The 10,293-nt window shown below is 45.9% G+C and overlaps 1 protein-coding gene across 2 annotated transcripts in view; it reads left to right on the forward strand.

The window, feature by feature from the left end:
• The first annotated feature begins 4,051 nt into the window (after positions 1 to 4,051).
• F3 (coagulation factor III, tissue factor) overlaps positions 4,052 to 10,293 on the forward strand; it is an 11,692-nt gene continuing 5,450 nt past the window's right edge. The window contains exons 1-4 of one of the 2 annotated variants that reach the window (XM_029537652.1): positions 4,052 to 4,132; positions 4,557 to 4,713; positions 5,835 to 5,940; positions 9,930 to 10,147. In XM_029537652.1, coding sequence (XP_029393512.1) covers positions 4,626 to 4,713; positions 5,835 to 5,940; positions 9,930 to 10,147 — 412 coding nt within the window. In that variant the 5' untranslated portion in view covers positions 4,052 to 4,132; positions 4,557 to 4,625. Of the gene's footprint in view, positions 4,133 to 4,441; positions 4,714 to 5,834; positions 5,941 to 9,929; positions 10,148 to 10,293 lie in introns of those variants that run through there. The other variant, XM_021196618.1, reaches the window with a different exon arrangement.

Genomic DNA, 10,293 nt, shown 5'->3' on the forward strand with positions numbered 1-10,293 from the left:
AGTAAATAAATTAATTAGTTAATTAATGAAACACCAACCCCATGCTTGTGGGCTCCACACTTGACCTAATTACCTCTCAATGGTCTTACTTCCTAACCATAACACAGGAGGTTAAGATTTCTACTTAGAAATTTGTGAAGGCACAAGGTAGATACACACATACAAACTATAACTTTCTGTTACTCCCCTAATGGTAGAGAATAGCAGCTATTCCATGCTGTTATAATATGCTAAGTTAGACAATAATTGTTAAGATGGCAATTACAACCAATCACACATTACAAATGGTACTATAACTTACATATCTAATAACTACACTTAGTAGATAGTTACTCTATGCCTTGAGAGCTTTCCTTGAACAAAGACTCAGGATAACACAAAGTACCATCATCAAAAGCAAAGAAAGAAAGAAAGAAAAAAAGAAAGAAAGAAAGAAAGAAAGAAAGAAAGAAGGAAGGAAGGAAGGAAGGAAGAAAGAAAGAAAGAAAGAAAGAAAGAAAGAAAGAAAGAAAGAAAGAAAGAAAGAAAGAAAGAGAAAGAAAGAAAGAGGCTGAGTAGATAACTCAAAACTTGAGCGTCAGTGAACTAGGGTATTATAAAATCAAATATACAAATAAGAACGAATGTCCCACACACTTGCTTTCAAGTTGGTTACTTAATTATTTTCACTCACTTGAATGTTCAGACTCATAGGTAATTTTCTGAGTGAAACGTGCCTGTTTAGAATTGGTAAGGTGGTTGAGTGGTTAGCAACTTCTGTACAGGACCTGAGTTTGGTTCCCAGCTCTCATTTGGGGCAGCTTATAACCATCTGCAACACTATCTCCTCATAACCATCTGCAACACTATCTCCAGGGCATACAGCTCAGGCTTCCTGGTCTCTACTCTGTGTTTGTGCATGTGTTATTTATCAAAAATAAAATCTTTCTAAAATGCCTACTAGATGAATAGGCCCTGTCAGGCTTAAGTCTTTTTGCTTGGGAGTGAATAGAAGAAAATTTATCAACAACGCTATTAGAATTGTTTTGTCTCTAACCCATACACTGACAGAAAAAAAACACTCAAACCATTAAACTCTTGCCCTACGTAGAAAAGACGATCTATTTCACAGGAGAGAGACTTTTCGTTTCATTCTATGCATCTGCAGTCTAGCACAGATCCGGCAGCTGCTAGGCGTTCGGTATCTGTTGAGTGAATGGAATTCTATCCATCAAATTCAGTTAGAAGTCTCAGAAATGGATTAAGGCACTCTTGAAGGAAGTCTGTCATACAAAATGTTAAGCCACCTGGTGGTGTATTAATAAAAACACTCGTTAAAGGCTTTATTTTAAAAAGTGGATTTTATTACTAAGATTATAACTATGACCCATTTGTGATTTATTTGTCATCATTGCATGTACATAATGAAACCTTAAGTGCTGATCATCATGGTAGGCAGCCTGCTAAGCCCGAGTCTGCACAGGTACCTATGTGCTAAAAATCCCAAGACTTAGACTAGAAGATTGTCCTCTAAAATCATGGGGTTTTGGATTTTCTTCTTAAAGATAGGTGCAGTGGTGCATGCCCCTAATCCCAGCACTCGGGAGGTAAAGGCAGGTGGATCTCTCTGAGTTGGACACAGCCTAGTCTATACTAGTTTCAGGCCAGCCAGGGATACATAATGAGAACTTGTCTCAAAACTTGATAATAAGTGAATAAGCAGATAGAAACAGTATTTTTTAAAATCTTGGTGCTATGTGATAACTAAATTAGTGACCAAACAGCTAGCAAATGTATTTTGAATGGTCAGGTTAATGTTATACAAGTTTTCACCTAATTTTGGATGAAATATAAACTGTCGGATAGTACATAGTTATTTTCACAAAACTCCTGAAGCACAGCTGCCATTTTCTCCATGACTAACCCTGCCAGATGTTTCTCCGGTTTTGCTGAGTCACTTTTTCTCCCGACTCAGAACTCAGTGTTCTCACTAACTCTGAAGCCCCTCTGGCCTTTTCTCATATTTTGCTTTTTACCTGATTAAAAAAAAAATATGGGGAGGGGGGATGGTTAAATTGCTTATTTTACTATCTCACACGCATATAAGAGGTTATAAAAAATAATTACTTTCAGTTTTACCTTCTGTCATAGATCTTAACCTGTCCTTTTCCTGGGAAGACAGACATTTTGAGGAATTTATGCTAAACAGCTTTTAAGCCAGGCTATCAACAGTCCCATTTCATACCATGACTGAGCAGCTTCTGAATCACCCTCCAGTGTAGGCTGTTAGAAAAATGAAAGCAGCCCCCAAATGTCTTCATTCTGTTCTGAAACTAGTTTGAAGTTCTAGAAACCTGAAGGACCCTCAACCACCTTGAGCCGGCTGGGGCCCGCTGGGGAGCAAAGCCCTTGGATTCTGTAGGTTGCATTTTCTCACCAATTCGATTTGCTCACTGCCTGGCTCCCAGACAGAAGAGCTTCAGCGACACGAGTTCATCTTGTGAATGTTAATGAAAACTCTCAGCGACATGCGTGGCTGCATAACGAACTTCATTGATTCAAAGGTGTCAAGCTCCTCCTAGCTGCTGTTAACTGTGCTAAGAGCTAAGGGGGGGAGGACCTGATCCCCCCTACCCCTAAAAGAGCTTGAACGGGGGAAGTTGACTGAGAGGGCACCACTGAGATTATGTAAAGTACTTGATGAACTTGGATTGGTAAAGCTGTTAGCATGTTCTATAAACGTGCACAAGAAGGGCTAAAAGCATGCCCTGGTCACTTACAGACTCCTCATCAGCCGCATTGCACCACTGGTGATGCAAAAGGAAACTGAGCTCTCTCTACGTGTCTTCATGCATGTCTGCTTTAAGGAATAGCCAACAGGATATTTCTGCCTATGAACAATAAGTTCCCCAAACCGCAAGTGTTTCCCACACCTGCTGAGGAACACAGTTGAGTGTCTGTGGATGAAAAAAAAAAACCATTCTTTGAACAGTGATCTTGACTCCATCTTCCTTTGCTCAGTTGGGAGTAAAAGATAGTGAGGTCAGGAGGGAAAGTCCCTGGAGTAGAGGACCAGATAGAGCTACATTGTGTCATTAGGCCAGTGAGCACAAGGACCAGCTGACCACATGATTGGTACTGTAGAAGGCAATCTAAGAGGTTCTGCCCTGTCCATTCTCAGACATAAGTGGGAAGCCTAAACAAAAGCTACTGTGAGTGGGACGACAGCTTAGTTACTCTTTACACTTCTCAGAGCCTACAAGGTGGAACCAAGTTTGACTTTACTCAAGGAAAGTAAAAAAAGGAAGGAAGGAAGGAAGGAATCGGAAGATTGTACAAAGCAACCAAAGACACAGCCATTTACATTACAGTTCGTACCAGTAGCAAAATTACAGTTATGAAGTAGCAATAAAAATAATTTTATGGTTGGGGGTCATTACAACATGAGGAGCTGTATTAAAGGGTCACAGAATTAGGGAGATGGAAAAGAATAGATAAGCTGGACAGTCGACCAGGAATGACAAGAAATCGTTTGATACGCTGTCGAGCAAATGCTACCAGTAGGATAAGTGATCCTTTAAGGCCTCAACAACGTCACAGTAAAGCCTAGAACGGGAAGCCAGGAAATAAATGAAGAAAACCCAAAGCTTGCAAGTGACACCTGGCTGCCACTAGGCTCAGTGACAGAGGTGGGCTCCTGGGTCCATTCCCAGCGTCCAGGAAGGGAAAACACACATTTCCGTACGTCCGAATGTTTATTTTTCAGTTTCATTTTTTGTTTCTCTGCGTTTTGGAGGAATTCACTCAAACCCACTGCTGTCTTCCTCAGCGTGAGAATGAGCCTTCCTGGAACCCCGTGGCTACAGAAGTCACGCTCAAATTCTCTCAGGCTTCAAGTTGCAATTCCTCTGTCACCTCGGGAACGGGAGTGGGGTGCCAAATGGCCTTTAGACCTAATCCAGGGCCCTTGTCCATGGCAGACACGTGCATTTGCTGCACCGCCCTGTACAGAGGACCAAGGGACTGAGAATGTTCTGCTAGCCACTGCGTGTTCAGGCAGGGCTTTGGAACTGCCCTCAGCTACCAGGAGTGGTCCAGGGGCTTTGATACATCCTCTGCTAGGGGCTCAGCGTACATCGAAAGCAGAGGAAAAGTAAGACTCCCTTGACTTTCAACTTAGGTTCCTCCAATGAGACTCCTTTCTCCCCAGCCAGCCACCGAGGCTGGTCATCCAGGGATCAGCCCGGGAGCCTGGGTCTCCGCAGTACCTGGATCCGCCTGTGCCGAAGGGGCAGCTCGGTGATCGGCAGCGGTGTTGAATCACGGTTGAGTCACCCCTTTCGGGGTCTCGGAGTTTCCTACGAGAGGGGAGTGGGCGGGGCAGGGGTGTGGACTGATCGGGAGCCTCCCACCGCGAAAGCGAGTGACCCGGGCCGGGGGGCGGGGAGTCGCGAGCTTCGGCGGAGGCGGCGCGGGGTGGAGAGGAGCGGGCGTCCGCGCTGCCTTTTATAACGCGCCCCGCGCCGACCCCAGCAGCCTGGGTACAGCCGGTACCCATCACTCGCTCCCTCCTGTAGCGTACCCTCCTGTAGCGTAGCCTCTGCGCCGCCGCTGAAGCCCCGAGACCTCTCCTCCAGCCCTTGGACATGGCGATCCTCGTGAGCCCGCGCCTCCTAGCGGCTCTCGCGCCCGCCTTTCTCGGCTGCCTCCTCCTCCAGGTGACCACGGGTGCAGGTGAGTGGCCTTGGTCCTGAGAAGCCCGGGTGCACCGCCCGCGGGAGACAGAGAACCTATCTGGCTAACTGTGGTGGCGGGGGCTGGGGGAGGGCTGCTCTGGTTCCTTGGGGACACCAAGGTGTCCCGCTGTACCTGTGGATTTGGCTGCGCTCGCCCTGAGGGTTTGAATGAACTCAGGGATGGAAGAAGGTTGGTGACCGGACTCCCAGCTGTTGTCGCTGCTGAAGATGCCTGCTTTGTGCGTCCACCGCGGTTGCATAAGATAAAACTGGGATTCCAGCTTTAACTCTGAGGGAAGAACTTCCTAGGATGTTGGGCCCTTGAAGGTGGCGGGCTCGTGGGCCCGCCTTTGCCAAAGTCGGCGTGTTTTGCGTGGCTTGTGTGTTAGTTATCTTTGACAAGGTGTGCGCCTTCCCGTAATAAATAAGTGTTCTTGTGGCCTTTGGTTTCGGTCTGATAGAAGCAAGGCTGTTGTAAACTCAGGCAAGACAGAGTGCATACCCACGTCTACCCTATGCTGAGTTGAGGTAGAGGCTGAAACCCCGGGACTTGCAAAAAGAGACGTTGATAACAGCATTTTAATGGAGTAGCATCCCACCATGTGACAGGTACCACGTGGGCCGCACGTCTGCCGTGCTCTCCAGAGAGAATTTCAGTGTAAAGATATTTTAGATTACAATGGGAAAAGTCAGGTTAGACTCTTTTTTTCCCCGTTTATGTGCATTCCTGACTTTCACATGTGTGGGGGACGAGCCCTGTTTGGAACTTATTCAAACCCTTCCTTGCGGGTCTCTCCTTAAGTCCGACTGCTTCAGAAGAGTCTGGGACTTTCTGGCACGTTGGGCCCCCTCCTTCTGTGTCGTTTTAAAGTGGGCTTTCCCTGGAACAGTTTAAAGAAGGACTTCAGGATCTTCAGCTCTTTCCACGGATTGCAGTGTGGGTGGTGCCTAGAGTATTATATGGGCCTAAGGGCAGGGGACGAGGGGGGAAGGACACACACACACACACACACACACACACACTCTGTTCTTGACAACTTAGCAATGTTTTTTGTAACTGACAACAAAACATGTGTTCCCAATTGGGTGCAATTAGAGGTCTTTTGTGCTTATTTGTAGGCATTCCAGAGAAAGCTTTTAATTTAACTTGGATATCAACTGATTTCAAGACAATTTTGGAGTGGCAACCCAAACCCACCAACTATACCTACACTGTTCAGATAAGGTAAGCCAGGTTAAAAACAAAACAAGTTAGCTAACGGCTTTGCACTTCCAGCTCTTGTGCGCTAATAGGGACTCTTTGAAGCCGGTTGTTGGTTGGGGCTGTTTACCAAATGGTAGAGTTGGCGCGGTAATCTGCTGGCTACTGTGATGTTCCATCAAATGCAAACATTTCCATACGCTAAGCAGATATGACAGGAACTGGCGGGAGGCCTGCACCTCTGTCCCTTGAGTGCTTACCTATCACACTAAGTCCTGGTTTAGATCCTCAACCCAGCATAGAATTGTCACCGTGGTCAATGTGTTGCTTGGGAAATAGAAGTAGAAATTCAGTCACTCTTAGTTGTACGTAGGGAGTTCCAGGCCATCCTACAATACGTGGAACCCTGTATCTAAATATGTACATACATGACATAATGTCTGGTTCTTTGAGGGTTATTATAGGAAAATTAATAAGTGCATATAAGCTGTAGAGGGGTGAGCCCACTTATACAGGCACATAGTGTGCTTTGGGATCAGTGGCTGCTAAGCGCCAATGCCCTTTTCTGGTTACTAGCTGTCTAGACTGAGCTGCTGCAGGCACGTCAGGGAGAGGTAGGAGGAATTCCAGTGTCTACACTGCCCTGAAGCGGTGCTTGATTCATTAATCTATGGAGTCTGTGAATTAAAATTTGGTTGTACCCACGATCTTGGTGGAGGCCAAATTCCTGAGTCACTGAGCTGCTTAGAAAACACTGAAGGATTTGTCTGCATCCTGTGCCGTCTGGGGCTGTTGGGCTCATTCAGACCTGTTCACCGACTGACAGCTCTCGGGAACAAGTAATTCAGCGCTTTTCATCTAAGTGGTAACCAGGGTGTGCCAGATGCCTTCCTTGATTTTCACATATTCTTGGCAAGCTTTTGGTTTCTGATAGATTCTAGGAGATGGATAAGGAACTTAAGAAACCTGCCTGGCGTGGAAATTGTTTTAACAGTGACGATGTTAAGGACACAGGAGTATCTTAGGCAAAAGTCAAGCACATTTTAACCCTTTGTTTTTCCGTTTTAGCTTATGTTAAGCCTTATTTAGTACTAGGATGCAACTCTCAGATGTGGATTCTTTAAATGGCTTTCTTGTTTTTCAAAGTGAACTCTATGATAGCTATTGCTATACCGAAAGGGGAGAGAATTTGTGTGTGTGTGTGTGTGTGTGTGTGTTCAAGCATGCATATATGCATGTATACCTATGCATAGCTAAATAGAGATGAATTTTATAATCTATAATTACCATCACAGTCAAATTTATCAGTTCAAAGGCTGGTGATGTAGGTCAGTGGTAGAGTTCTTGTCTATCGTGTAAAAAGCCTTGGGTCCCATCCATTACCCATGTCCCCTCTCCTCCCAATCTTGTTGAACTGGTAGTGATGGGATGCCGTAATCCCTGCACAACTTGCTCTTACGACGCAGGAGGATTAGGAGTTCGAGGCTGCATGTTTGTTCAAGGCCAACTCGAGCTATAGAGTAAAACCCTGACTTAAAACAAGTTCAAACCTTGACAGTTGCGCGTTAGTAAAGTAGTTAATTTCTCTTAAACAGACCCGACACTGACCTTAGGAGACCCTTTCCCTATAGAGAGGAAGATTAGGTTTCTCAGAGAAACGGTTACATTCTAATATCTTGTATTAATTTGGAACAACCTTGGGAATACAACTTGGGTTGTCTTGATTTTTGAGATAGAAGCCTGTGTTAGTTGTAAGTTTTGGAGGTTTTCAGGTGGTCACCATTGAGGTGAGCACAGCTCATGATCTGCAGCCCTCAGAGCTGAGGACACAGCTTGGGGATCCCTGCAGACTTGGGTGTCTCTCTGCTCAGGTCACCTTGCTCAGGCCCTTGCTGCCGAGCTGGGTGAAGCCTTCACCCTTCCCAGGGGAAAGGGGATTCCAGGGCTAAGGGGATCTGGAAAGCCAGGGGCTCACACTGACTGCTGGTGGTGCCTGCCCAGGCTACCTGGAACCAAGGAGTGCCACATCTGCAGGGGGCTCTGCCAGACTGCTGGGAGGAAGGAGGAAGCTCTGCTCACCCCATCTCCTGAATCTCCTTTATTTGCCTCCCTGAGGAGGCGGCATCTTATCTAGGGGACCCTGTCCCCCACACCCACCCATGCTGCTGGAGCTTGGCTGTGTGGTACTGGCCCAAGGGCAGCTCTGAGGGACCCAAGCTCCTTGGCTGAGTGTGGACGGTGTCTTCTCTGAAAGCAGACTCAGTGGTAATTGGAAGCACCAGAGGCCCAGCCTTAGCACCATGCCGTGACTCCTCTGTCCAGTCCATAGTGTATGTTGAATTCCAAACCTGAATTTAGAAGCTTCCAGACACAGCCTCTAACTCAATGAGTGAACGTTTGTTTTCTGTTGCAACTCCTCAGGAAATTAGGGGGGAACTTTTATTTCCAAATTTGGGGAGTTTTTTCCTCTAGGTTATAGAGGGACCTTGAAGACTTTTAAAGTGGTTTGCACTCTTAGCAGCATCCAGAGGACCTTACTGGAGCTGTCTCCTCGTTGACCTGTTGTCACAGTGTGATGTAGGGCCTAAATTTTATTTAGAGAGCACATGGTCCTACTTGTAAGCTGGGTGGAACAAAACACTGCATCTATCGGGCATATGGCTTCACCCAGAGCCCAGCCACTGAGCAACTTGCTTGTCAGGTGGTGGAAAGAAGCCATTAAGGTGCCATTGGCTTTTGGTATAGTAAAGATGTAATCAAGGTACACTTTGGTCATTCTGGATCCAAACTGCCTCCCTATACTTATCATAGAAGAAAGTTCAAAACTATGAGAAGCTAAGATACTTCAATTTTAATATTAGCTTGCGACTTTGAGGATAAAGGATATGTGTACCTATATACTCAGGTTCTTTCAAAGGGCTTTAGAGAATCCTCATTTGTGCCTCTTCTGTGTGGATTTAGATAATTTTATCTATAGGTGACTCACCTGCTCGATGTTTTATCATATTCTACATCTATGTTGAATAATAAAGCCTATCAATAACAAATTCCCTACATAATTATATTCTGTTACGATTGTCACATATGGTTAGTCAACCACTGACTCTCCTATATGCCAGATATTCTTCTGGGCTCTTTGTATGTGTTAACTCATTTGCTATTATCTAAGGAGGTGCTAGACTCTTTTTAATGTGTGTGATCATGAGAAGTGTGTATTCACCCTGAAGGGGTCTCACACTCAGCAAACACAGAAGCTCGGCTGAGAGATGAGAACCAGCACTCTTGGTCCAAAGAGCCTGCATGTGCAGAGCTTTTGTGGCAGTAAGGTTGAGGTTGGGGGTGGTGACCAGCAAGGGAGAGAAGAGCGCTGAGCAGGATAACATGGAGATCTGGAACTCGGCTTGAGTGCCGAGGTCTGTCTAGCAGGATGCTATGGACCTCAGAGCCCTACCGGTGTTCACCTGATGCATCGGGCAACATGTAGTGATGCTTGGCTAATGGTCGGTCATTGTTGTCCTTTCGAAGAACTTTTATTTTCAGAAGTTTTTCAAGTTACTTTCTCTTCGATGGTGCCCTACAAAAGAAAGATCTGTCCTTTGCCCTCGGAGGCTCAGACTTTGTTAAGCAGGCATTAGCTGTATTGTTTTTCTCTGATCTTTGGTGTGTTCTCATTCTCATAGTTAAGGCTAGCATGTGGTATAACGAGGCAAACAGACCCAGCTCTACCACTCGTTAGCGAGTGACTGTGAAGGCCGCCTAGTGCCACTGGCCTTCCATCCTCATGTACATCAACATTAAAGTAAAATAAAACAAAACAAAATAAAAGGCGCCCAGCAGAGCCAACCTGGTTGCTGGGTGAACTTGCATTCAAACTTCAGAGGCTCAGGATGGGAACTGACTCTTCAGGTTTTCCCAGTTGGGAGCACAGAGCTCTCCTGGTGGAAGGCCGACCATCCTGCTAGACACAGACCCTAACACCCCCCCCCATTTCTTTTTCTCCTTCCTCCCTTTAGCGATCGATCTAGAAACTGGAAATACAAGTGCATCTCAACCACAGACACCGAGTGTGACCTCACAGACGAGGTGGTGAAGGATGTGCACTGGACCTATGAAGCAAAGGTACTATCTGTCCCACGGAGGAACTCAGTTTATGGAGACGAAGACCAGCTTGTGATTCATGGGCAGGAGCCGCCATTTACAAACGCCCCCAAGTTTTTACCTTACCGAGACAGTAAGTAGCTTGGTGTGCAATGCCTTCACTCTTGGTCTGGGCTTCGGTATATGCTTGTGCTTTGTGACCCCCTACTAGCCATTAGATAGCTCATTCTCTCTCTCTCTCTCTCTCTCTCTCTCTCTCTCTCTCTCTCTCTCTCTCTC

The sequence above is a fragment of the Mus pahari genome, chromosome 4 (assembly GCF_900095145.1).
Source record: "Mus pahari chromosome 4, PAHARI_EIJ_v1.1, whole genome shotgun sequence".
Taxonomy (NCBI): Eukaryota; Metazoa; Chordata; class Mammalia; order Rodentia; family Muridae; genus Mus; species Mus pahari.